The sequence below is a fragment of the Astatotilapia calliptera genome, chromosome 12 (assembly GCF_900246225.1).
Source record: "Astatotilapia calliptera chromosome 12, fAstCal1.2, whole genome shotgun sequence".
Taxonomy (NCBI): domain Eukaryota; kingdom Metazoa; phylum Chordata; class Actinopteri; order Cichliformes; family Cichlidae; genus Astatotilapia; species Astatotilapia calliptera.
In genome coordinates, this window is record NC_039313.1 from 36,463,829 (window position 1) to 36,490,888 (window position 27,060).

The 27,060-nt window shown below is 49.5% G+C and overlaps 1 protein-coding gene across 3 annotated transcripts; it reads left to right on the forward strand.

Moving 5' to 3' along the window:
• Positions 1-2: 2 nt before the first annotated feature.
• On the forward strand, positions 3-26,491 carry ogdha (oxoglutarate dehydrogenase a). 3 transcript variants are annotated; one of them, XM_026187763.1, is made up of 24 exons: positions 3-136; positions 3,038-3,413; positions 8,303-8,494; positions 9,974-10,076; positions 12,231-12,275; positions 17,666-17,781; positions 18,198-18,352; positions 18,753-18,899; positions 19,249-19,339; positions 19,421-19,600; positions 19,830-19,958; positions 20,037-20,216; positions 20,371-20,523; positions 20,600-20,702; positions 20,832-20,960; positions 21,038-21,188; positions 21,413-21,540; positions 21,620-21,798; positions 21,954-22,025; positions 22,140-22,265; positions 23,122-23,194; positions 23,367-23,530; positions 23,709-23,863; positions 23,945-26,491. In XM_026187763.1, exons 2-24 carry the CDS (start codon positions 3,174-3,176, stop codon positions 24,063-24,065), a joined length of 3,132 nt encoding a protein of 1,043 aa, XP_026043548.1. In that variant the 5' UTR covers positions 3-136; positions 3,038-3,173; the 3' UTR covers positions 24,066-26,491. The 3 variants fall into 3 exon arrangements, with proteins under 3 accessions (XP_026043548.1, XP_026043550.1, XP_026043549.1); XM_026187765.1 differs by lacking the exons at positions 9,974-10,076; positions 12,231-12,275 and adding an exon at positions 9,524-9,617; XM_026187764.1 differs by lacking the exon at positions 12,231-12,275.
• Positions 26,492-27,060: the final 569 nt, after the last annotated feature.

Genomic DNA, 27,060 nt, shown 5'->3' on the forward strand with positions numbered 1-27,060 from the left:
CCCTTTCATTGTACGTGGTGACGTCAGCGCGAGCTCTGCTCCTGTGCTCAACACATCGAGCTGTCATCATTTTACCGGGAGAAGCGAAGGGCATCCGGGATACCGGCCGAGAGGGAGCCCAGCACTGTGCTTGGAGGTCAGTACCGGGCATTTAGGGGGGACGCTGGGCCGTGAGCGAGGACACGGTCCGACCTGCGGGCTCACTCGGGGGCGGGTTCCGGTTTTGATTCGTGGAAAATGAAAACCGTCTGGACGAATGCGAAGATGCCTTGTTAGCCTGCTAGCCGCGTGCTAGCCGCTACGGCCTTTTAAAGTAACATTTGGAGCGAGGCCGTCCGTTTAAAGACTCCATAAGCGGAGCAAACGCCTCCACTGAATGCAAACACAGAAACTTATTCAGAATGAAACTGCTAATAGCTGTTAATCTAAAGCAGGGGCGTTTTGTGAAGCTAATCAGCTAATTATATAACGCGCCGCGTTAGCGCTGAAGCTAAGCGTGCAGCTAAGAGTTTGCGCCGTGAGAGCCGCTCCGTGTGGCGTCACACACAGCGGGTTTTAGCCATTATGCATTCAAAACAGATGATTTTACGATGTCTGGGGAACACGGCCAGGCATTTTCGGGAACTCATGACTCGTGAAAGGACAAAGTGATCGAATGTCCGGGTGGCCAATAGAGAAGTCTGGATTTCTCAGAGGCAGCCAGTCAGGAGGCGCGGTAGGCAGGTAGTGGGCGGGTCCAGGCAGGGTTAAGGGGAAGGAGAGCAGGCTGGGAGTGGAGCCCCAACAAGGTCAAAACAAAGCAGAAAGTCCCGGTGGGGGGCGAGAGCAGGCCCGTGGGGGGCTGGGAGGTGACCCCGCCTCCCAGAAGGACACGGTTCCGGTTCTGTGACTGGGTTCTGAGAGGGCCTTGGAGAACTTTAACTCCTTGAGTTCTGTGAAGATCTGCAGAAGACTTCAGACTTGACCCTGTTCGCAGCGTCAGCACCGGTCAGAAGTATAAAGACACCCAGTGTGACACTGATCTCTGATCAGCAGTCTGCGGGATACATGCGGGTTTCCAGCATCTGTGCAGCTGTTATAGGAAACGGCAGGAACAATATGACCTGCGTGAGTTACAGCTCACTGTTTTGCAAGTTGAAATAAAAGGCAACACCAGTTTAAAAGATTCCCATCAATCCAGAAAACTGCTGGGAGTCACATGACCAAAGAATTGAGATGTTCAACTTGCGAAGAAGAAAAGCTCCCAGGATTGTAATAAATATACTTTAACTAGTTTGGTTTAATTATCTCAGGCAGAAAACATATATTGTTTTTCACAAGGTCATAGAAACAGGAAGTGCAGACTCTGCTCACTGTGTTGAGCTCACATTCACACTCTGCTCCGTTTTGAGCAGGACAAACCCTGCTGACCTTGCAGGACCTCTCAGGCCTGTTTTGTGGTGGAGTACCTATACGAGGCGAGGTACTTTGCTCTGGGGCGGGTATTGTTTGAGATATGAGCTCAGCAGTCACCAACACAGCCTACTGACCAATCAGATTTCTGGAAAAGAGCGTCACCCTTACTGGAAGATCCTCTGTGTAGACAGTCAGAGGGTCTGAAGGTGTTCTCTTTATCTGATGGAAGAAACTCAGGAGGAGCTCTGCTGCTGCGTCCTGACCTCATCAACATGTAAACAGACTCTTTGTCCTCTCAGAGCATTTAATGCCAAAACTAAAGATTTTTAATTACCACAAGAGTGGCGAGAGGGTTTTAATCACAGGCGTCTGTTCAGTCACAATTTTACTGGTTTCCTTCCTGCTTTGGATAAACTTTATTAATCCAGCAGCTGTTTTCCAGTCTGACTGAGCAAAGCTCACACATTCATGCAGAGTTTTTAGGCCTTTACTCTCTCACACGCATGTGCATGTTTCTGATTGGTCAGAGGCTCCAAACTGTGTCTCTTTCATGTGAACACTGATAAACCTGTCATGTGACCCCGCCCCAGTGTGATTGATAGTTAGCGAGTGAAGCCAGATATGGAAAGATATCCTGGATACGTTGACCCTCATGCAGGCTCTCTGCTGGTTGGTGAAATTTAAAACAGCAGCTAAAAGTCAGACATGGTGTGAGGAGGCTGTGCCGTTTTTATCAATAATCAAACTGTAGTCGTTATTTCTGCAGTGTGTTGTTCTGCTGTGCTTCACAGAATTTCCTCAAATCAGGAACTTTAGACCTTTAAAGGAACAAAAATCAGAGGCAGAGACCTCGGTGTTCTCGTAGTTTCACAGTGTTTACCTGGAGAAGGGTGAGATGGCACGTCTTGTGTGTGAAAACAGCAGGTCTGTTTTGAATAAACTTTATTGCAGGGGAACAAGGTGTTTTTGTTTTCCTTCTGCAAGTGCAGTCATGTGACTGGGCGTGCTGGCAGCGACCTGCACAGAAAGTAAAAGCGTGCGATGCACCGATCTTACAGGTCGTTCCTGGAGCGCGGCGCCGGCCTCTGATGTCAGGAAATGTTGCTCACATGTTTTGGACTGAAGTTCATGTCTGTGATTGGTCAGTGATCTGTGACCTGGCCCTGAGCCGGCTTCTCGGGGCCGATTCAGCCGGTCGCCACTGATTACTGAGTGCAAAACCACCATTAGGTCATGTGACCGTTCCGCCCGATGTAAAGAGATCTTTAAGCGCGCACTTTTAACGTGTCTGTCAGGCTGTCAGAGCTCCAGCAGTCAGACTTGAAGCCTCTGTTCATAAGGAGGTGAAGTAAGTGCGAGTCTGACAACTGCTGTCTGTAAATCTGAACGTTAGCATCTTTAAATCCACTGTGCCGCATTTCTGAGGACGCCGTTTGTCAGGCGCCGCAGATCAGCCCTGACTCTGACATCGTGTTCCTCTGCAAACAGCAGCTCGAGTCGGCGCTCGCAGTGTTATTAGAAGCTCGTCAGACAGAAACCGCCATCGTTAAATCCTAAAGCACAGCTTTCTCTCACATCTCATTTGAATAAAGGTGACTGTGGTCTGGAGAACGGGGGCTAATTCTCTCTCTTCTTCTCTCAGTGGACTGACGTGGACGTCTGACTGCTTCCTGTTGTGGCACTGACCTGCTTTTTTCTTCTGCGTCGTTGTGAGGTCGAGGACGTCCGGACTGTCGGACCGAAAGTCACCGCCGTGTGTGATACTTTAAGGACTGCTCATGCATCGTTTAAGGACTTGTGCGGCGCGGTTGCGTCCGCTCACCGCCTCGCAGGCGGCTCAGACTGTCGGCCAACAGCGGCCAATCACAGTCACCTCCACGGGTGGCAAAAGGACGTTTCAGCCAATCAGGTGTTACACAGCACCGGTGGCCTCGGAGCCGTTCCTGAATGGGACGAGCTCCAACTATGTGGAGGAGATGTACTACGCCTGGTTGGAAAATCCCAAGAGTGTTCATAAGGTAAGGAGCAGTGGAGCCCCTGCAGGTGTGGAGTGGTCGGTGCAGAGGTTGGTTTGATTTTACTGCTGGCAGCATCGATGCAGGACAAACCCTCCAAAGGACTTCAGCAGCATTTCAGTGTAATGGGACATAAACCCAGAACCCAGACAATCAGAAGTTAAAGGTTTGGTGATTTTGAACACATAAAAACAGCTGCACACCCAAAGCACCTGCACCGTTTCCACAGTATTGATAGATTCCACACACAGAAAGTGTCCCACAAATTTAAACCCTAGTGGGAGTGTCCTTTAAGAGGGTCGTTGACCCACTGTTGAGCATGCGCCCCATCCCATGAGCCGAGGTGTGGAAAAGGGTGTGGGCCACTATCAGCAGAGGTTTCGGGTGAAACCATTGTGAGGCCCACGTCTTTCAAAATGATGAAGATAAAAGTTCAGGGCCCTCTAGCAGCCCCGGGTCAGACAGTTTTAGGCGCTCACGTACAGTTTTATATTTTTAAATATTAATATGATGTTTTATTTCACTTGAAATGTAAAAAATAATGTTCTGAAATAAAGAAAGTGTCAGTCTGCCGTCGCCCTGACTGAAACCGACTGAGCTGATACTTTCACTGCACATTTGTCTCCGTGTAAAACAAGCAGCTCTGTTTTTAGTGGCTAACGTGGAGGAAATGCTCGTGTTTACTGAGCCGTGCAGTAAACAAAGCATTTAAAGAATTTGCATGAAGCATTTTTAGAAATGTTCCATTATTTAAAACTACCATCACAGGTGAATCTTCTCTACAAGCATGCTTTCTTCTGATTGGCTGGATTCTGGAAGTACGGAGAAGGGCAACAACCACTCTTAGCGGGTTGTACGGTTTTTGTCAAAGATCACCGTATAAGGAGATCTGTGACGAGCTGATGTCAGCATGGCACGAGTAGAAACAAGTGGAAGTGAATGTGTAGGGCAGGCTTGACAGGAAAAACTGCATCGTTAGCTCGCCGCTATTCGCATTATGTCGCTAAACTACTGAACGCTCGGGAAACGTTGGCCAAACCAGCAGTGGCACATTTCTTTATTTTCTCCCCGTACTTCATTTCCTGAGGGTTCGATGATAAACACGATAAAATGTGAGAAATGAGCAGAAGATTAAAATGTGATTGGCTGAAAACTGAAGAGAAGGGCGGGATTAGTGAGTGTGACGCTCCAGCTGGGTGGAACCTTTAAAGAACACGCCGTGCTTCCTTGTTAGTGACAAACATGGCTCGTTGTGTTGTGACGCACGGCGCTGGCGTTCACTGCTGGGAGGTCTCCATGAATGTCCTCCAAGAAACATGAACCACAGCGTTGGTGATTCACGTGTTCACGTCGTGTGCCACCGCTGTGTTAAATTACATATGTGCTTCTGATTGGCTGGTTCGGCCTGCAGTGAAACATCTCCTCCATGTTGTTGTGCAGCTGGTCCTGGTTCTGCTCGGGGACCCGTCCACCTCTGACGAAAAGCTGCTGCAAGATATCAAGGACACGAGGAACATGATACAGGAAGTGTGGGGCCCGCTGGTTAGCAGTAACAGAACTCTTTCAAAATAAGAGTGAAGCAAGTGTTTAGTGGGGAAACTCTTGAGGCTTCGATGAGTCAGATTAAACAAAAAAAAGCTCAGATGAGTGTCGTGTGCACAAAAAGCTGCTGTGGGAAACAGTGGTGTGCATCTGTTTGTAATGATATGATGCGTGTGTGTGTGTGTGCAAAAGTCTTGAGCCACTCATTTCTTTGTATTTTGTTTCCAAGGAGGCAGACGTTCTTTAAAGTGCTCTTGAGCAACAACTCTCCAGGTTTCTGAAGCTCTTTGTTGTTGGACACTGTAATGTGCTGTAGTGTGTTACTGAAATGAGGCAAACTCAGAATAATAATATGTGGAGAATCATACAGGTTTTACTGCACAACAGGAACATGTGGAACATGTTGTTGTTGATATCTGGGACGAAGGACGAGCATTAAAATGTGTTTGCAGGCGTTTCCTCCTGTCCACATTCTGAAACACATTACAGCCACACTGACATGTTCAGTGTGCTCTGAGCACATGTGACCAGTCATGTGACAACATCCTGTTCAAGAGTAGCAGCTGTGTCAGGACGGCACTTTAAAGGGTTTAAAGCAGGGGTAGGCAACTCCAGGCCTCGAGGGCCGGTGTCCTGCAGGTTTTAGATCCCACCCTGGGTTAACACACCTGAATCACATGATTAGTTCATTACCAGGCCTCTGGAGAACTTCAAGAAATGCTGAGGAGTTATTTAGCCCTTTAAATCAGCTGTGATGGATCATGGACACATCTGAAACCTCCAGGACACCGGCACTCGAGGCCTGGAGTTGCCCACCCTGGTTTAAAGGGTCCGTTAGTGCTTAGAAAGTCTGAAATAAGCTCTGTGGAGACTCATGGAGACGGTGCGTTTCATTCATTTTAGCAGCAAAAACAAATAAGTACAGTATACCATCAGCGTTATGTAACAGCAGTGGTTCATCGGGATAATCAGTGGCGTGGACTGTAGACTACAGGAGCCTGTGGGGGCAGTGTCACCCGTGTCACATGCCAAGACTCGATGCTAAGAGGAGCGTAGCGCGAACGGCAAAGCAGCTGGATGGAAGAAAACGGAGTCAGATTTAAAAGTGAAAGAATTTCACAGGAAACTGAAGATAAATCTGCATGTAAAGCTCCTGTGATGTCACCTCTGAGTGGGAGAGTCACGTTCACGTACGTTAGCTAACCTGTCATGACGCTTGCTAAGCTAACATCACAGTTTAGTTAGCTAACGAGTGAAATGTGATGCAAACCTCGCCTCTGTCAGTGCGCCCCAGGGCAGCTGTGGCTACAACGTAGCTGCCATCACCTGTGTGTGTGGCTGATGTAGTGTAAAGCACTATACAAATACAGGAGCAGACACACAGTCTCTGCTTTATTTGGTCTGCTCACATTAATATTAGAGTTTACCTAATGTTAGGAGGTGACCTGTGGGCAGGACCGTATCAATAATAATTACACATGTAATCACTTAAACACCGCACTACCAAATCGGTGCTCGGTAACATTTGTATTCTGGTTCTGTTTGTTCCGGATTACTAGTATTAAAGACACACAGATGAGTCTGTCCTGTACAGAGCAGGTTATCGTCAGCTGTGACCGTCAAAGATGAGTCGCATCCAGAGCGTGAATCATCTTAAACTTTGGAAACTTATTTAGGACCGGAAAATCATTTTGACTACAGGAAGCACAGACGAGAGTTATGGAAACAATCAACCTGACGTCCATTATTATTTAGACCAAAATACTAAATCTTGCTCTGTAAGGGCCTGATATCCACTTACGAGGACGTTATGCTGCAACTGTTCTATTGAAATTTTAAATAAATATCCTCGTATGTTGCTCTCATTTTTCTCATAAACAAAAATTAGGTAAAAGAAAAATCTGGTAATTCTTTGTTTTTACATTCATCAGGTCCTAACCAGCCCAAATATCAAAGAGAGATTAAAATGCATGCCATGGAAGAGTTCAGGTTAAATTAGGTCCCTGTTTATGATTCGAATGTCTAACGTGAGACCTAAAATCTAAAACCACGCATGTGATGCAGACAGCAGCATCACGGCATCTGTGTCGGGGACCGGTGCTGCGTGTGGAGCTCACAGCTCTCGATTCTGTCTTCTTTAAAAAGCTGTAAATGAGTCTGTTTCATTTTTCCGTTATTTATCTTCAAACACGCTCTGGGGTCGTGAAGGTGACATGGCTGTGACGGCGTTTGTTTTGGTGAGCTCTCTGACCGGGCGCTAAAGGACAGCCAGCTAATAATAGCCCCCAGAAGCTCGAGTCACGTGACAGGCCTACTTCAGGGCCGGCAGTGAGACTGAGAGGCCCTCTGGCTTCGATCAGTTCTTTAATGACTTTAAACGAGTCCGATTAACGAAGGCCAATTTAAAAACAGGAAGTACTTTGAAGGCGTTAACCTAAACAACGAGAGAATCATCTGTCAGAGGCGCAGCGTTTGATCAGAGCTCCACCCACACCGTTTTTACTCTCAAGAAGAGGACAACCCTCCCCCCCACACACACGTATTCTCATTTTGAAAGTGAGTACATCTAATTGACAACATCTCTTCCCAGTTTCTAACCCTCAGCCGAACTGTAACGCTGACACTGAAACCACATTTTGAGCCTCAAACTGGGGACGGACGCTTTGTCCCCACAAGTGACTGTTGGTCCCCACAAAGATATCTAAACAGGTGCACACACACACTCCTCTTGGTACAGAGTGTGTGTGTGTGTGTGTGACATGTCACATCTGTTATGTAACGACCTGACACCGTGACCTTGCTCTTATTAGCTTAGCCTGCTAGCTGGACACAGGAAGTAAAGTGTACTGTGGGGCGGGTGCTCGCTGACGCAGAACAGCTGAAGTGTGTAAAAGTCAGCCGGGATCTGGACGCGCTCCACCTTGTGACTCAGCAGGCGTAACCCGCTGTGATGGCTTTAAAGCTTCCTGTGTGACTTCGTCAGTCTCACGCTGTGGAGGAGTCTGGTGTGTGTGTTTGGTCACCACGGAAACGGCGTGATGTAGAGCAGAGCTCATTAGGGCCCTCTGACCTCCTGATGGTGAAACGGCGTGCCCTCAGATTCCCTCTTCCTTCATCGAAGCTTTGAGCATCTCTGAGGTCAACCGTCAAACGCCATAAATAATGCTGCGTCCATGTTTGACTCAGCACTGGTTATCTGTCGGTTAGCTGTTCTGACTCCACCCACCACAGGAAGTTCTCTTACTTATAGAGCACACACAGCAACAGCAGGCGCTGAGTGCAGTAAGATCAGGATCTCTGAGCCTTGTTCATGGCATCATCAACATCTTTCTCTTCTTCCTCTCCTGCAGTCGTGGGATGTGTTTTTCCGGAACGCCAACGCTGGCGCTCCTCCCGGCGCCGCCTACCAGTCTCCTCTGGGGCTGTCTGCAGCGTCCAGCCTCGTCGCCCCCCAGCTCTCCTCTCTGGTCGGAGCTCAGCCCAACGTGGAGAAGCTGGTGGAGGATCACCTGGCTGTGCAGTCGCTCATCAGGGCCTACCAGGTACACACACACAAACACGATCAATGCATCCATAAGATTATTGAAAAGCCTGTGTTTGTCAGTGACCTCTGACCTTTGGCTACTGATAGAGTGAAGCCTGTGCTGTAAAATGTTTTCCTGTTTGTTCACCTGCTTATTGATGGCTGCTGTTTGTTGATGGAGACGTTGGTGTGGTGAGTTTAGGTCTTCACAGGTCACACAAACTCAGCCTGATCAATAATTGATGATCAGCATCCATCAGAGCCGAGTGTCGACAACATCCACAGTAGGGCTGGGCGATATGGTCTAAAATCCATATCACAGTGTAATTTGAAACATGTGCTTAAAGGATTTTAAGGCGCACTTAAAATCCTTTAATTTTCTCAAAAATCAACAGTGAGCCTTACGTATGAATTCTGGTTGTGCTTACTGACCTCGAACTGATTTTATGTGGTACACGGCGCTCAAACATCGGTCAAAAATGTTTTAGTGCGACTTAGCTTCAGGTCCCAAAGTCAAACGAACACTGAGAGTTAAAACTGTCTAAATTCTTTCATCTTTTATAAAACGATCAGCGTTGCTGCTTTACCAGGTGTAACTATGAAGTTTAACATCCAGGCATCCATGAAAAGGATTATTACATTTAACAGAGTTAGAAGTTAGCAGGAAGTTAGCAGGAAGTTAGCAGGAAGTTAGTTCGCTGGCTTCCACCTAAGCATGATATAGCATGTTCTGACTGAGAGATTTCTGAAAGAATTCAAACGTACAGCTCTGCTATCACTTCCAACATAGATGAAGACTTTAAACTAAACAGCAGTGACGTTTGTAGGGTTGCTGAAGTTGGGCTAGCTGCTATATAATGATGTGCTACGTGACCGCTAGCAAAACAGCTAGGTTAGCATAAACACTGAAGCTGGAGGACGAACGCTAACACTTTTCCACTTGATAAAAGTTAACGTGAAGGTTCCTGATGGTTAGAGACAAATACAATCACATGGCAGGATGCTGTGAGGGCCTGAGCTTCCTGTTGTGGTGTGTGTGTGTGTTCAGGTGATGGGTCATCACAATGCCCACCTGGATCCACTGGGAATCAGCTGTGTGAATTTTGATGACGCTCCGGTGAATGCCGGCTTCCAGGATGTTGGTGAGAGCGCCACAACTAAACCACCAAACAGACCGTGATGTTAACTTTGCTTTTCCCTCCCACCCGCCCTCTCTCCTCCTCCCTCCCACCCGCCCTCCCCCCTCTCTCCTCCTCCCTCCCACCCGCCCTCCCCCCTCTCTCCTCCTCCTCCTCTCTAACACTTCCTGCTTTTCCTAACTTTTCACCATTTCTCCCGTTTCTGATTTCTTCCCTCCATCCTGCTTCTCATCTGCTCCGCTCTTCATCCTCTGTCTGTTATTTGGTTGCATCTCCTCCTCCTCCTCCTTCATCTCACCCTGTTCTCACCCCCCCCTTCCTGCCCTGGGTGGGCTCTGTGCTGTTGTCACTTCCTGTAGATCCGAGGGCACCACGTGGCCCAGTTGGACCCCCTCGGCATCATGGACGCCGATCTGGATTCGTGTGTCCCCACTGACATTATCACGTCCTCCGACAAGCTGGGTGAGGAGCTGACCCTCAGAAATCGACCCCCTCTTCGTGTGTTCAGCGCTCCTCCTCGTTGGCTGGAGGAGTCTCTGAAACGTTATCGTACAGCAGAAGAAACTCTTCTGCTGTACGATAACGTTCTGTTTTTAAATCGAGCTCTGTTTCAGGATTTTATTCTTTGTCTAAACTGAATCGTTCTTCCTCATTTAACATCTGAAGACCTTCGTTCTGTGATGAAGGTCCGAGAATTAACCTCAAATCATTTCAGTGTTTCCCGCATGGAGACGTGAGGAGAGACCGCACGGCTGTGCTGACGTGAACGTTAGTGCCAGTTTATTCATCACAGTCTGGATCATCACATGTTTGTGACACTTGTGATCATTTAAGTTCATTTAACAAACAAACTAAATGTTATTTTTTTGTTATTTTAGTTTAAATATGATATTTTAATTAAAACGAAGAGCTTAAGGCTGTAACCCTCAAACTGTGACACGGGTTCTGATCATGTGGTTCACAGTGAGGCTGCAGCGCTGTTACTCTGTAATAAACAGCATTTACCAGATCAGAGGTTCAGTCCTGCGTCTGTGTAAACTCTCGGTGGTGGTGTGTAGTCGCAGTCTCTCCTCCACGCTCTGTTGAAGTGTGGATGGTTTTCTTCAGTTTGTGGGAAACACTGAAAACATTGACACAATCCTAATCCCGAGTTTAAAATCTGGATGATTCTCTGAGATCTAAAAAGCCTGACTGAAGGTGTTTTTAATGAAAGGGGAACGTCCTTTTTCCTGAAGGTGATTACGTCCCCGCCGAGGACCGAAAGCTTTCTCAGGGCCTCTGTAGAAAACGTCCTGATTCGGTGTGGCTCCAGGAGGCCTGGCGGTAACCGGCTTCACTGCCTCAGACCTGACGCTCAGACTCGGAGCTCCTCTCCGCTGGAAAACACGATCGGTATTAGTGATGCAGCAGGATGAAGCCTTTAATGGTTCTCAGCCGCCTGAGTCCGTTTCTGTTGGACGCGAGTCGCCCATCGTTGACTCCACGTGGAGTCGTAGGATATCTGGAACTGTGGCGCAGCTTTTACTTTGAAGGGCAGCATTCTCGGTTTCCTGTTTGGGCCGCAGCGATCTGTTGGCGACCAGAACAATCAGCGGTCTGCTCGCGCTTGCTTCGTTTAGACTCACCACAGCGGGCCGTGTAGAAACGGCGTGGATGATGACACTCGTTTATTAAAGCTTCTGATTCAAACCGAGCGACCCGCGAGCTGTCCGAGCGTTTCATCCACGCACGCGTTCACGGAGCCCAGTGTGAACACGAGACCTGCCAAAGATCACAGAATCTTTCTGAAGATGAAAAAGGCGGCGTCGGAGTCTCTGGGCAGCGGCGGGCTGCTGCTGTAGTTGAGCTTCTGCTGCGTGACGCTGGGCTGTGCACCACGTTAGCCAGAGCGCTCCTCCACTGCTAATCCTGCTCAGATCTTTTCCTGCAAGTTTGGACCTGAAACCCCGCCAAGATGACCGTGAGTCTAAGACGCTCCGTCTCAGAGCTCTTCCTCGTCTTCCTCTCAGGACATTTATTAAATAACAGCAGTCCTGGTTCCAGGTGCTTTTAAACCACCACAGAGGAAGACGAGAATAAAGCAGTACTTCCTGTTTGTTCGCAGTCTGAATGTTGCTAACGGCTCATTAACGTTCAGCTTCGGCTTCAATCTGTGTCGTCAGAAACAGGAAGTCAAAGATCAAAGGTTTGTGGCTTCGCCTCACTGTCTGCGGCTAAATAAACCCCTGAAGCTGTGACTCCACCCACTGTTACACATCAGGACACGCCCCTCTCGAGCTGCTCTGTGTGCCATGTTCAGTTTGTTGTATTAGCGCTCCCAGGAAGTAGTCCATCTGAAGGTGACCTGAATGGCCTCGGTGTGGGACGGCTGTGGCGACGCTGTTTAACCTTAGCATGGCGCTAAATGTGTCTCTCCTTCTCCACTGCTCCTTCTTCTTCTTTGATCGCGGGGTCAGACGGTGGTGGAGACGCGAGATGTGGGGCGGCTGCTGCGCTGATGAGGCTGTAGGCCGGTGTGGTGGTGTTGGTGCTGGTGGTGTGTAAAGGGGGTTGCAGGTCATTAATGGTGTCCGGGTGTCTCTTCCCTTTGCTGCCCCCTGCTGGTGACCCGTCCAGACGTGGCTGTGTTCAAGGAGAGGCTGCACATTCTCACGGTCGGAGGTACGAGAACCAGCACTGCTGTGAAGTCAGTAGTTGATCTGTAGTGGAGTTTGTCAGTGCAGTAGTTTGAAGGAAACATCTGCAGGAGCTGAAAGCATCAACGCAGCAGACGGCGGGCTCCTGAGCTCCTGCAGAGGGCGCCGCAGCGCCGCGGAGAGATTTCATCTGGTTCAGCATCTGATTCTGTCTTTGTGCAGGAGTTGAAGCACGTTTGTGACCTTGCAGCGGTTTAACCAAACTGGAAGCATGTTCACATGTGCAGCTGCAGTCCTCAGATCCTCTCACCAGCCCCACGCTCACCTGGCCAGAGTGTACCTGCAGGCCTGTGTTGGGCAGTAATGTGCACCCAGACAAATGTATAAATAATCACATGATTAGAGGGATATGTCTTCATGAAGCAGAGTATAAACTGTAATTTTATGTCTCAGTTTATCACTTTCACCTGCTGCTGTAGTTTCAGTAAATGTGACATCAGTTAGTTTTGTTTTTTAGAAAGAAAGCGAGCATCAACAGGTGAGACGGGAAAATAAAAATCGTGCAGACGGTCACGCCGGCAGCATCGTCTGCCTAAAATGTCTCAGACTCTGCTGCTTCTTTACTCCTGTGGATTCTGTCTCAGTGGGCTGAACCACGGTGAAATCTCCCTGTAGCCTGAGCAGCACACAGGAAACACTGAGAGGAAGTTCATCCCGTCTGACTTGACAGGCTCCGCCTCCTCTCAGGGTCCCCTGTGCTCAGCTTTGTTAGCTGCTGCTAGCGTGCTGACCCCCGCTCTGTCCCACAGTTCACCGTTATGTTCATTAGTGTCTGGGCCTGACTCTGAATGTGCTCTGAACTATGGCTTGATGCATGCTCCATCATCCAGGTAAGGAAATCCCAAAAAGTTGTCCTCAGATGCAGATGTGTCCACGTGGATTAAACATATTTATATACTGGTTATTAATAAAAATCAGGTTGTTGTTACTGGGCTGCTCCTCCCTGCTGGCAGATGTCACTGTTCAGTTTAACAGGTAACTGAAGCTCACCTCCTGCACAGACTACAGTGATGTTCAGCGATGCTGAAAATTAAGGCGAACCCTGAAAGAAGCAACGCGGTAGTTCCTCCAGCATCCAGCAGGGGCAGCAGCGAGTCAGTCCCAATGTTAAACGTGTCCAGCAGCCTGAGACACAAACTCTGTGGATAATTGGGTCGGGATGATGTTACAGCTCACATTAGCATTAAAGGTTTTTTTTTTTAGGGGCGTGGCCTCTATTTGTAGCTACTAGGTGTCTGCTAGGCTAATCCATAGCTTTCATGTGATGTCAGATCTACTGGGATACGCCCGCCTGGCCGCTCAGAGTACGGCACAAATGTGCGCGCGCACCTTTCCTAACCCCGCCTGACAGGTAGTTTGTTTAAGCTAGCTTTGTAGCGCTTTGCATCAGTTACCCGTCCAGATGAAAAATACATGTCGCACGTCGAAAGCGTTCATCCAGTCAGCAGTGAGCAATGCTCTACAACAGACAAGGTGCTCAGGGGGAGGGGCTTAGATAAAGCTGCCCTATTTAGTGACATCAGATTACCAATAACAGATCTGCCATACTGTCCTTGTAGACGCAGCTGGTTATGAATCTGTAAATGTACTGCAGTGACGTCTGGATCTGTCTTTGGGGCGTCTGACATCTAGGGCTGCCACAAACGATTATTTTGATAGTCGACTAATCAGATCATCATCCATTGAACGTAAAAGTACAGCTTATTGCACCAGCAGCATCTGCTCTTATATAACTATCATTAGCTTACAGCTTTAAGTGTTTCAGGTCTGTGCTAACTAAAAATAAAGACAAGATGATAGTTTATTCAATTTTAATGAAATTTGCAGATTGTTTCGGTGAAGTTTAATAAACTCCTTGCTATCTAAAATATAACAGGACACCGGAGTAAATTCTCCAGCATCTCACACTTCTGATAATCAGCTGTCTGCTTGATGTTTATTCAGCTGTGTAAAAACTATAACTTTAATCTCAGCCAAACCGATTTACTCAGGAACAAATAAAATACTGAAAAAAGCCAAACAATAACATTTTAAGTTATCTAAGTGACTCATATATCATGTTTAACCTGAGTAGCGAAAGACGGCGGTGGGTTTGAAAACGATTTGTCGGGAGTCCGGTGTTCTCACGGCTCTAGTTAGCCTAGCCCCCGGCTCGCTAACGAGCTAGTGGGTAACAGACGTCTCCGAAAACGTCGGAGCGCTTTTGAAAATATGCGGTGTCCTGATAAACTGAGCAGATATTTGAGGTTTACACAGCTACATTCTTACCTGAAAATATGTTCAACGTTTATTTTGTGACCCAGAAAGAATAATAAGAGTAATATTAAAACTAACTAGCTGCCGCCATTGTTGGAAACTGAGCTGGGCCGCGCTATGAATTCTGGGACAGAGCTACTTCTTCTTCTTCGGGGTTTAACGGCAGCTGGCATCCTTGTACATGCAGTGCTGCCATCTTCTGTTTGTCCGTTATTACACTCTTAAATCCTGCTACTTATTCCTGCGTCTTTTGTGATCTTACAAAGCTTCAAACGACGCGTCGACTATTAAATCAGTCGTCGACGATTTTGACATTCGACTAATCGTGACTAGTCGACTAATCGTGGCAGCCCTACTGATATCTGAGCACTGACGCTGCTTCACGTCGTGTAATGTCAGTGACCTCGCGCGTGTTTCAGCTCAGTGCGTCGATCCCGTTTCCTCAAGTTTAGCTTCATGTTTTTGGACAGAAGCATGAAAAAAATGTTACTGAGCCCCAAATCGAGGCTGGGAGGAGAAAATGTTCCGCCTGTGTGTTCCAGCCCTGTCACCAGGTTCAAAGCCGACCTGAAACAGAATATATCAGTCAGACTGTCTCAGCAGGACAACTGCACAGAGCAGCAAGAAGCTGTGCGTAAACTGCCCGCTGGTGCTCCACAGGTCACACTGGTCTGAGTCCAGCTGTTACTGTTACAGAGGGCAGGGACTGAGCACTGACCTCAGGACAGAGCCTCTGTTTTTACTCGAGAACAAAGACGTCAGAGGTGCTTTGTAAAAAACATCCTGAGCATGTTTCATCTGAGCTGCAGCTCCAGATGTTTCACTGAGGTCAGTTTAGCAGCTGTCTGAAGTTTGTTCCTCAAAATATGAAAGACCCTGAATCAGACGTCAGGATGGCAGCACACACTCAGACCTGCACACATGGGGCAGCATTACATCTACTCTATCTACACACAGGCCCCGCTTTAAAGTAATAAACTGCTGTCAGTACAAAAGCAATGACAGGCTGTGATTAGCGCCCCCATGAGGCTGAAATGTTTAGAAAGAGAAAACGGGTGGATGAAAAGGGAGTTCAGTCCAGGAGGGCACGACACACACAGTTACTACAGACCAACGGTCGCACAGACGGACAGAAATGCTTACAGACTCAGGAGAAGGCAGACGCTCGTCTGAGGCTGGTGGTCTGTGGGGGCGCTGGTGGTGGTCTGTAGGGGGCGCTGGTGGTGGTCTGTGGGGGCGCTGGTGGTGGTCTGTAGGGGGCGCTGGTGGTGGTCTGTGGGGGCGCCGGTGGTGGTCTGTAGGGGGCGCTGGTGGTGGTCTGTGGGGGCGCTGGTGGTGGTCTGTAGGGGGCGCTGGTGGTGATCTGTAGGGGGCGCTGGTGGTGGTCTGCAGGAGCTGTCAGCCGAGCGTCCATGGGGACATCCTGCTTTGCTATGTGAGGTAGATTGAGCCTTTTGAGTGGCTCCTTTGCATGTGTGCGGGTTCTCTGATTGGCTGAGCCTGAAGTGAGACTGCAGGCACGACGAGTGCTCAAAGAGACGCTCCTCCAACTTCATCACACCTCCTCCCCTAACGTCCCAGAATCAGTTTAAAGTCAAATGATCCCGTTCTGTCATCACTGCTTCTTCAGCTTATCGCTGTGCTGACGTGGAGTTTCGTATCGGAGACCAGCGCCGACACGCAGGTCATCAGAAACGCTCCTGGTGTTTCTGTTTCGGAGCACAGAAGCTCGGAGATCCTCACAAACCCCACGGAGTCCGAGTTTGAAACTGTCTCACTGTGTTCACCAGATTATATCTGATCACGTTAATCAATGATGACATCCTGAAGGTTTCAGCCCCGAGGCTTCATATTGCAAGGTAGACTCTACAATAATACAATCATGTGACCCCGTATGAGCAAGCACTTTGGCGACCGTAGGAAGGAAGAACTCCCTTTTAACTTCCATGTTTTCCCCGCTTCAGTGACGGCGTTTGACCCCGAGTCTGTGAGCTTGTGTATTTGAGAATAGCAGCTGTGCAGCGTTCGGCTCCTGCAGGAAGTCACCCGTGTTACAGCATGTTGAAGCGACGCCCACAGACGTGAGGGTCAGTAACAGTTCATCAACCTGACGAGTGGCGTGCGGCGCGACCAGCCGGCTGTGACCACAGGATCAGCTCTGAATGGGTCTCGCTGCACTAATGAATCAAACGCACCCTTTCCTGTACAGCGCCGTGTTTTTACTCACGCCTCAGTCAGCTCGCGCTCCAATAGTTTCCTACGCTCACGTCTGCACGCCGCAGCAGGTCTGACCGTCACACGGCAAGCGTTTGTTAGGAAGCAGTGTGAAACGGTATTCACGTCCTTATGATTCAAACAGATGTCCTGCAGGTTCAGGTGGAGAAACCTGCGGCGCCTCAGTGGACTGAAGCTGCTGTTCTTGTGATGGTGCTGGAGCAGCAGCGATGATGATGATGATGATGAAGGCGGTCTGTCGAGCTTTCAGGCTGCTGATTGGTCTAAACTGTCGACAATAACGACTTTTATTTTATTTGTTTTGGACCCACAACACCTCCTCCTCTGCTGTCCTAAAACCATTAAAACCTCCACTACTCTAATGCCACCTCCTCCCCTTCTCCTCCCCCTGCTCCTCCTCATCCCCTGCTCCTCCTCACCCCCCTGCTCCTCCTCATCCCCCCTCTTACCCCTTCTCCTCTTCATCTCCCCTCCTCCCCTGCTCCTCTTCATCCCCCCTCCTCCCCTGCTCCTCCTCATCCCCTGCTCCTCCTCATCTCCCCCTCCTCCCCTGCTCCTCCTCATCTCTCCGCCTCCCCCTGCTCCTCCTCCCCCCCCTGCTCCTCCTCATCCCCCCCTCTTACCCCTGCTCCTCTTCATCCCCCCTCCTCCCCCTGCTCCTCTTCATCCCCCCTCCTCCCCCTGCTCCTCCTCCTCATCCTCCTGCATGTGTAAATCTCCCCCTTTCTGTTGATTAAAACTTGTCTTCATCACTAACTCCTTGTGCATGTTTTTCTGTCTCACCTCTTCTCCTCCCTTCTTTCTCCTCGTTCTCCTGCTCCTCCCCCTCCCCTCTTGCTCCGTGGTGCTTCATGGGACTTGTAGGCTTCTACGGTCTGGAGGAGTCGGACCTGGAAAAAGTGTTCCGGCTTCCCACCACCACCTTCATCGGCGGCTCGGAGAGCGTGCTGCCGCTGAAGGAGATCATCCGCCGGCTGGAGGTGAACGCGCGCACACACAGACACACACACAGACAGACGCACACACAGACGCACACACAGACACACACACACACAGACACACACACAGACACGCACACACACAGACACACACACAGACACACACACAGACACGCACAGACACGCACACACACACACACACACAGACACACACACACACAGACACACACACACAGACACACACACACACAGACACAGACACGCACAGACACACACACACAGACACACACACACACAGACACACACGCACACACACAGACACACACAGACACGCACAGACACGCACACAGGAAGTGGAAATGAGCAGTTGAAATGTTTTACAGGCAAATTATTCAGGACAATGACTGTGTGCGTCTGTGTGCGTCTGTGTGCGTGTGTGTGTGTGTGTGTCGGTGCAGATGGCGTACTGTCAGCACATCGGGGTGGAGTTCATGTTCATCAACGACCTGGATCAGTGTCAGTGGATCAGGCAGAAGTTTGAGACTCCGGGCGTGATGCAGTTCACTCTGGAGGAGAAGCGGACGCTGCTGGCCCGCATGGTCCGCTCCACCAGGTCAGAACCCCCACACACTCAGGTCCCTCACGCAGATTCATCCACACACTGATTTTATAAGCTGGAGCAGGAGGGCAGAACCACAGAAGACCAAAAGATGAACCCTGAGGTACGTCAGCATCGTAAACCACCACGAGCCGTTTCTGACAGCTCGTGGTGGTTTTACCCGCAGCGAAACTCAAGCCCGCCACTTCAGTCACCTCAGCTTTCTGAGAAACAGAAGCTCAGTGCTCTGGTGTTTCAGTCATAACCAGTTTGATCCTCACGCTGGTCCCATCGATGGGATGTCTGCTGTGAAATCTCCCACTGCAACACGGAGTCGTTGGGAAACACGGTGCGGCTGCAATAAGCGAATCTGCAGTCTGCGTTGGGAATAACCGGCGTGTTTGCCTGTGTTCAGGTTTGAGGAGTTCCTGCAGAAGAAGTGGTCTGCAGAGAAGCGCTTCGGCCTGGAGGGCTGCGAGTCTCTGATCCCCGCCCTGAAGACCATCATCGACAAGTCGTCTGAGAACGGCGTGGAGAACGTCATCATGGGAATGCCCCACAGGTAAAACCACACGCTGCTGTTCTCTGTTACCCGACCGCACGCACGCCGCTCCACAGTCGATGACACCTGCGTGATGTCATCAGAAAGGAGGCAGCAGCTTCCAGGAGAAATCTGCATCCAATCAGCGAGTTTGATGGCGTCAGCGCTCCTCAAGGTTACAAAAGCAGCAGCCCGACAGTGACGCACTGAAGACAGGAGTCGGAGCACAAACATGTTGAAATGTTTGCTTTTAATTTTAATGTATTTCTGCTTCAGTCAAAGACGACAGAGTAAATAAATACAGGCTCAGCTCACACCTGTGTGAAGACGAACGCCGCGAGCGCGCCGTGATGGCCTCTGTGTCTTTCAGGGGTCGTCTCAACGTCCTGGCCAACGTGATCCGGAAAGAGCTGGAGCAGATCTTCTGTCAGTTCGACTCCAAACTGGAAGCAGCTGATGAGGTCGCTGTTTTTACTGCTGTTTGTTCGTTTACTCTCGATTTTCTTTCCCCGTCTGATCCAACCTGTCGTGGTTGTTCTCAGGGCTCCGGCGACGTGAAGTACCACCTGGGGATGTACCATCGCCGCATCAACCGCGTGACGGACAGGAACATCACGCTGTCTCTGGTAGCGAACCCGTCTCACCTGGAGGCCGTGGACCCCGTGGTTCAGGGAAAGACCAAAGCTGACCAGTTCTACTGCGGGGACACAGACGGGAAAAGAGTAAGTCTGGCGGAAGTACTCGGATACTTTATAGTAGAGATACTGCACTGTGAAGATACTGTTACAGGTCCAGGTAGTTTTTCTAGCTCAGAGCAGACTCGACCTTCAGGTAAACAGCGCAGGCTCATTTTTTTTCCTGGAAACTGTTGGAGGTGTTTCTGTGCAGGACGAGCTTTCGACCAATCACAGACTGAGAAAGTGTCATCAAGTTCATGTGTTCTCTGCGCAGGTGATGTCCATCCTGCTGCACGGAGACGCCGCGTTCGCCGGTCAGGGCATCGTCTATGAGACCTTCCACCTGTCCGACCTGCCGTCCTACACCACACACGGCACCGTGCACGTCGTGGTCAACAACCAGGTAACGCCACAAAGAAACAGACCGTGAGCCGCTAACGCAGCCCGCCGTGCAAACACCTCTCTGTCGTCGTGTCTGCAGATCGGCTTCACCACCGACCCTCGCATGGCCCGCTCCTCGCCGTACCCCACAGACGTGGCTCGTGTCGTCAACGCTCCCATCTTCCACGTGAACGCCGACGACCCCGAAGCCGTCATCTACGTCTGCAAGGTGGCGGCTGAGTGGAGAGCCACCTTCCACAAAGATGTCGTGGTCGACCTGGTCAGTAAAGACGCAGACAAACACTCTCTGACACGAAGCTTTCAAAGCTGATCGCCGACATCTGGAGTCTGCTCCCACCTGTTCACACAGCTGGAAACAGTCTTTACAGTGTGTGTGTGTGTGTGTGTGTGTGTGTGTGTGTGTGTGTGTGCAGGTGTGTTACCGTCGGATGGGTCATAACGAGATGGACGAGCCGATGTTCACTCAGCCGCTGATGTACAAACAGATCAAGAAGCAGAAGCCGGTCCTGCAGAAATACGCCGAGAAGCTGATCGCAGAGGGAGCCGTGAGCCGGCAGGAGTATGAGGTAGGACTCGCCCACCAGGCGAATCCTGCTTACAGGTCACCGTGATGTCACTTCCTGAACGTTTGTCTGTTTGCAGGAGGAGATCGCCAAGTACGATAAGATCTGTGAGGAGGCGTACGCTCGCTCCAAGGACGAGAAGATCCTGCACATCAAGCACTGGCTGGACTCCCCGTGGCCCGGTGAGAGGGCGAGGAGGCGGGGTCGAGTCACTGTCAGCTTCCTGATCGCACAGATTCAACTCTCAGGACGTTGTTTTCACTCTGGCGTTCAGCTCCAGACTGTTAACCCTTTAAACTCGCTGTTTTCAGGTTTTTTCACCCTGGACGGTCAACCAAAGTCGATGAGCTGCCCCTCCACCGGCCTGACCGAAGACAACCTGAACCACATCGGACAGGCGGCCTCGTCCGTCCCCGTGGAGGACTTCACCATCCACGGAGGTCGAGAACGGCACCGCTTTCTGACCCGGCAAACGGGAACGAAGACGTTCAGCTGACGCTGTCGTTTCTCGCCGCAGGTCTGAGCCGAATCCTGAAGGGCCGCGCCGAGATGGTGAAGAACCGGATGGTGGACTGGGCCCTGGGCGAGTACATGGCCTTCGGATCGCTGCTGAAAGAGGGGATCCACATCAGGCTGTCGGGGCAGGACGTGGAGCGCGGGACCTTCAGGTAAACCTGTAGGCGTGTCTGGCAGTGGCATGTGACACACAAAGCAGAGAGAGCTAAAGAAGCGAAAAACCACGACACAAAATAAACTGATGGCGTGACGTCAGGAGGAGACGAGCGGATCGGAAAACGCCCCCAATCGTCTCGGTCTGCTCGTCTTGACGCCGTTAGCAAGTTAGCGCAGAGCGCGGGTGGTTGACGGGTGTCCTCTGTGTGTCCCCTCACAGCCACCGTCACCACGTCCTCCACGACCAGAACGTGGACAAGAGGACCTGCATCCCCATGAACCACCTGTCCCCGGACCAGGCGCCGTACACCGTCTGCAACAGCTCGCTGTCCGAGTACGGCGTGCTCGGTCAGTCCTCGCTCTCCACAGATGATGCGTCATCGATGACGTCTGTGTTTTTGCCTGATGGTTGTTTCTGCGTCTGCAGGCTTCGAGCTGGGATTCGCCATGGCGAGCCCGAACGCTCTGATCCTGTGGGAGGCTCAGTTTGGAGACTTCCAGAACACGGCGCAGTGCATCATCGACCAGTTCATCTGCGCCGGGCAGGCCAAGTGGGTGAGGCAGAACGGCATCGTGCTGCTGCTGCCGCACGGCATGGAGGGCATGGTGAGGACGCCGCCGCACCTTCCTCCTCCTCACTGATTGAAAACCAAAGACAACACAGTGTCGATAAGTCTGAGCTGATCAGTGTTCCTGATCTGTGATCGTTTATTTCTGATAATCAACACGTGCTCGCTGCTCTGTCTGAATGTTCTCCTCAGGGTCCCGAACACTCGTCAGCTCGTCCCGAGAGATTCCTCCAGATGTGCAACGATGACCCCGACGTCCTGCCGGTGAGACGCACACACAGAGCAGTGATGTCAGAGCGGTGTGTGTGTGTGTGTGTGTGTGTGTGTGTGTGTGTGTGTGTGTGTGTGTGTGTTTTGATGCTGGTTTCTGTCCCTCAGAACATCACCGAGGACCTCGCCGTGCGTCAGCTCTACGACTGTAACTGGATCGTGGTGAACTGCTCAACGCCTGCAAACTACTTCCACGTTCTCCGACGGCAGATCCTGCTGCCCTTCAGGAAGCCCGTGAGCCTCACACACACACACACACACACACACACACACACACACACACACACACACACACACACTGTGATGGACCGAGCAGTGAAGGAAACTTAGGCACAGGTTAAAGTCCAAAAAAAAGATTTTTAATTTAACCCAAAAAACAGAATTGGTTAACTCATGCAAAAAGAATCAAAATCTTGGGCCCATAAAAGAGGTCAAAGTAACAGAACTCTACTCAAAGTTGACAACACAACTGATAACTAACACAAACTGACCTCACTTAACGAGACAAAGGGGAAACTTAAATAGAGGCTGATCAGCCCACAGAAAACAGGAGAAGGGCTAAAACACACAAAACCTAACTAAACATAATGAACTCCAATTCCCCCCCATGGTCCCGCGTTATGGCATGAACCAATTTGCAGTCTTCCTTTAAAGCTTGCTCCGCCCCTTTTCCACCTCTTGGCTCCTTAATCAAGGGACTGGAACAGCTGCAACTACGGTAACTCAGAAAACAAAAGATTAATCATACATAACAGTGTAAACTACAATGTGCGCACTTATTTTAGAATGCAGTGTTATGTGGATACGTGAATTAACTCCAAACCAAAACCAGTTATTTATTGTCCTGTAAATTAATTCCTATATTTAAAGAAAGAAATGTGAATGCAATGTTATAAGCCTCTACGCTAACATGGTGGGTGTTACCACTGTGTGGCTGTAAGTGCAGCCATCACACACACACACACACACACACTAAAACCAGTGTTAGCCTTAAAGAGGAGTCTGGGGGCGTAGACGTGTGGACGACTCCCTGTGAAAACATGCTGTTCAGCCTAATGTCATGTGATCAACTTCCTGTTTGTGTCCCCAGCTGATCATCTTCACTCCCAAGTCTCTGCTGCGTCACCCCGAGGCCCGATCGAGCTTCGACGAGATGCTGCCCGGTAACGCCTCCACCCACACCTGCAGCTCTAACGGCTCTGACGAACCGAGCCTGAACCCTCCCTCTCTCCTTTCTTCTCATTCATCCTCCTCTTCTTTGTCTTTTCCTTTTGTTCGTCTTTATCCTTCTTCCATGCTTTCCCTTTTTCTTCCACCTCCTCTTCCTCGCTGCAGGAACTCACTTCCAGCGGCTGATCCCGGAGGTGGGCGTGGCGGCCGAGCGTCCAGAGGCCGTGAAGCGGCTGATCTTCTGCACAGGAAAGGTTTACTACGAGCTGACCAAAGAGCGGAAGAGCAGAGGCCTGGAGGACACGGTGGCCATCAGCCGCATTGAGCAGGTACACGCCACACGGAGACTTCTGATTGGCTGCAGCCAGGGGCTTACGGTGTCAAAGGAGTCAGCTGACTCATACTCTAAAGTAGCTTTAGTTACAGTCTTTAGGGGATTACAGGAAAGAGAACTCGGCGGCAGTGGCTGGTGAACAGGCAGTAACGGCACGCCGTCTCTCCCCGCAGCTCTCCCCGTTCCCCTTCGACCAGGTGAAGGCGGAGACGGAGCGCTTCCCCAACGCCGACCTGGTCTGGTGTCAGGAGGAGCACAAGAACCAGGGTTACTATGACTACGTGAAGCCTCGCATCAGGACCACCACGCAGAAAGCCAAGCCCGTTTGGTAACCACCATCACCGTCATCATGATCAGACCATCTGTCCACCACCGTGCAACCTCTGACCACACCCTCTCTGTGTTTCAGGTATGCTGGCAGAGACCCGGCAGCCGCTCCCGCCACAGGAAACAAAAACACTCACCTGATCGAGCTGCGGCGCTTCCTGGACACGGCCTTCCACCTGGACGCGTTCAGAGACCAGCAGTGATCACGTGACCTGCAGCACCTGGAATCAGCCCTCACCCGTCTCGCCTCCATTCACACTCACAACACACAGTCAGCCCTCTGTACGGCTGAGCACACCGCACAGCAGGAGGTCCATTCAGAAAATCACCGACCAGAACATCACAGCGGGAGGCGGAGCCTCAGATTCAAATTTAAACTTTATTCTCCTGGTTTGTGACGGACAGAAACATTCCCGTAATCATCAAAGATGAAACGAGCTGCCGTTTTTCTCTCTGAGCTGTCTTTGTCCATCAGACCTCACATTAACGTCACCATGACGCCGAGGGAAGCTAAAATCAGACAGATTCTCAATGGACTTCTGAACTGACGTCCAACTATTAGCACTTTAACGCATTCACACATATACACAGTCATCATCTGATCAGGTCTGAAACATTTGAGACTAAACCAATCAAAGTCTAAAAATAGCAACATTTGGCATAACAGCAGGTTTACGCCAAATAATCTGAGTGTTTGTTCTGAATCATAAATATTGTTATGATTTAAAAACTTTATCAGTTTCTTGGACAAACACGGGCAACAAAAAGCAGCAACGTTGGTCTTAAATTAGATATATTTTGAATGAAGTCTGGTGCTGTTCACGTCTTCAGATAGTAGCTGTTAGCATTGTTAGCACTTCCTATTTAAAAGCAATGGGAGTCCAGCTAGCTGCAGAGAGCAGGTTTTTTTCACCTTTCAACAGGTGAGTTCGCTCATTACGGAAAGGCTGATGCGTTCAATGAAAGTGAAAGTCACAGCAAACAGATCTGCTCTCAAGCAGCCGGTTCAGAAGTCCATTAAGAATGTGTTTTCAGCTTTTCCTCAGAGTCAGTGATGCATTCTGCTCGGCTGCTTCGGCAGCACCAAATCAAGCTTAAAAAAAAACCCGCAGAGGAAAACTGGAGCTTGTTATTAACATGTTGGTATTAAATTAGCCCACCTCGCTTTGCTGGCAGTGTCAGGGCTGAGGTCGCCTTCAGGCTCAGCTTCACCCAGCCACCGAGGCCGCTCAGCTTCAGCGTACTCTTCTCACCTGGGATAAAGTTTCAGACTTTTTTAAACCTTTTTAAACGTATTTAAAGCAGGAGGGTCTGAAACAGGAAGACGAAGGAAGCATCATAACACTGAGAGTTCAGAGCGTTTCAGAGGTTTAACTCTGACGTATTTGTTTGTGAACGTCTAAAAGAGTAAAATCTGCTCTTAAACTAAAGTTTGAAGTGTGGAAGGCGTCAGATTCATACGCAGAGTTTGAGTTACAGAGTTGGACCTGAGAGAAAAATAAACTGAACTACAGCATGAATAATAATAATATGCAGTCTTAAATTAGATGAATTTTCATTAGAGTCTGGTGCTGTTGTTCTGTTTTAGTGTGTGAACAGTTTGGCCAATGAACACTGGTAGTTTACAGCTGTGTGATTTATTTATTCTAATAAAGTCCAACAGCAGGGAATACTGGGAATTCAAACAACACAAGAAAGCACATCTAAAATTGGCAGAATTTTGAATGAAGTCTGGTGCAGTCTGACGAGCGGCTCAGATTGCTTCTCAGTACCATTTGTCTTAAATTGGGTAAATTCTGAATGAAGTCTGGTGGGGTTGTTCAGGGTATTTTGTTGCAGAGATGTTTGGTGTGACCAGGCAATGTCACGGCTCGATAGCTGTCCTTCGTCAAACAGTTGCTGCAGAAGTTTCTATTTCTGCAACTTTACAGGCAACAGCAACCTGCGTATGGCAACATGAAGGAATGATGCAGATTTGCTTTAGAAAAGGTTCATGTGGAGTTGAGCCTGAATGACCTTTGACCCCACTGTCCACACGGTCACTCTCCAGCTGTGATGACAGAACTCTCCATCCTCGTCCTCATCATCATCAGGATCCAGTCTTCTACTTCTTCTTCGCACAGAAATCCTGATGAGTTACAGAAATGTTTTTTGTTCATCTTTTTTTTTGCTTTTTAAAATGCTCGTTAGCATCATTTGCGCCCCTGCTGGGGGGCGGGCTAGCTGGGAGAATCACTACAGACAGCAGGTGGTGGTTTTTACCTGTCGTCGGCAGGTGTGTCCGTGTGTATTTAGAGGCAGCGCTTAACACTGAGATTTTGTCTTTTACTTTGAAGGGATCTTTGGGGAATGAGTCTGCGACACGAACTCAACCAAAAGCACTGCTGATGATTAATTTAACCCCTCGCTTCTGGCCCCGCCCCCTCCTTTCCGGCGAGCGTTCATCCCGTGCCAAAATGGATCGCAAGCGTCTCGTGTTTTTAGTGTGTTTGGCATCCGGCGAGCGGCAAAACGGTCGGCCGCTGGTGGCGTTCTGCGAGACAAAGAAAATGATTTATTTATTTTCATAAAGGGGAAGTTCTCTCATTATTTTGCTTCATTCAATAAAGAAATCTGTATGTACTGAGGAGCCCCGCCTCCTGTGCTTCCTCACTGCTGACATCAGCTGTCTGCGCACGCTCATTTCACACCAGGTAACCTGCGGGGTCAAACCAACCTGTGACATCATTGTAAATCATATTTATTCATATATTCAGTGAAATCAAGTGAATGGACTTCAGACAGAAGAAGGAATTTAAATTGGGTCAGTTTTGAATGAAGTCTGGCACGGTTTGAAATTCTGGATAACTGAGCGAAATATTCTGTATTGGAAGCTCTTGATGTAAAATGTTTGTTGTTGTCTAACAAAGGCAGGATTATAAATGACGTCTGGCACTGCTCGGTCAGTGAGACTGAACCACATTTAAAATGAGCCGTGGCGGGCTAAAACTAAGACATGGGGAGTTCTGTAACTTTATCATGAGTACAGTATGGTGTTAAATCAGATTATTTTAAATGGATTGAGGTTCTGTTCGATCACATTTGATCTTCTGCTGAGGCATGACAGGAGGTTAAAGTTGTTTTCAGATTTACTGATTAATCAGAGTTTAGATTAATCAGTCTAAACTCCCAATTATACTATTTCAAGCACTGGAGCCA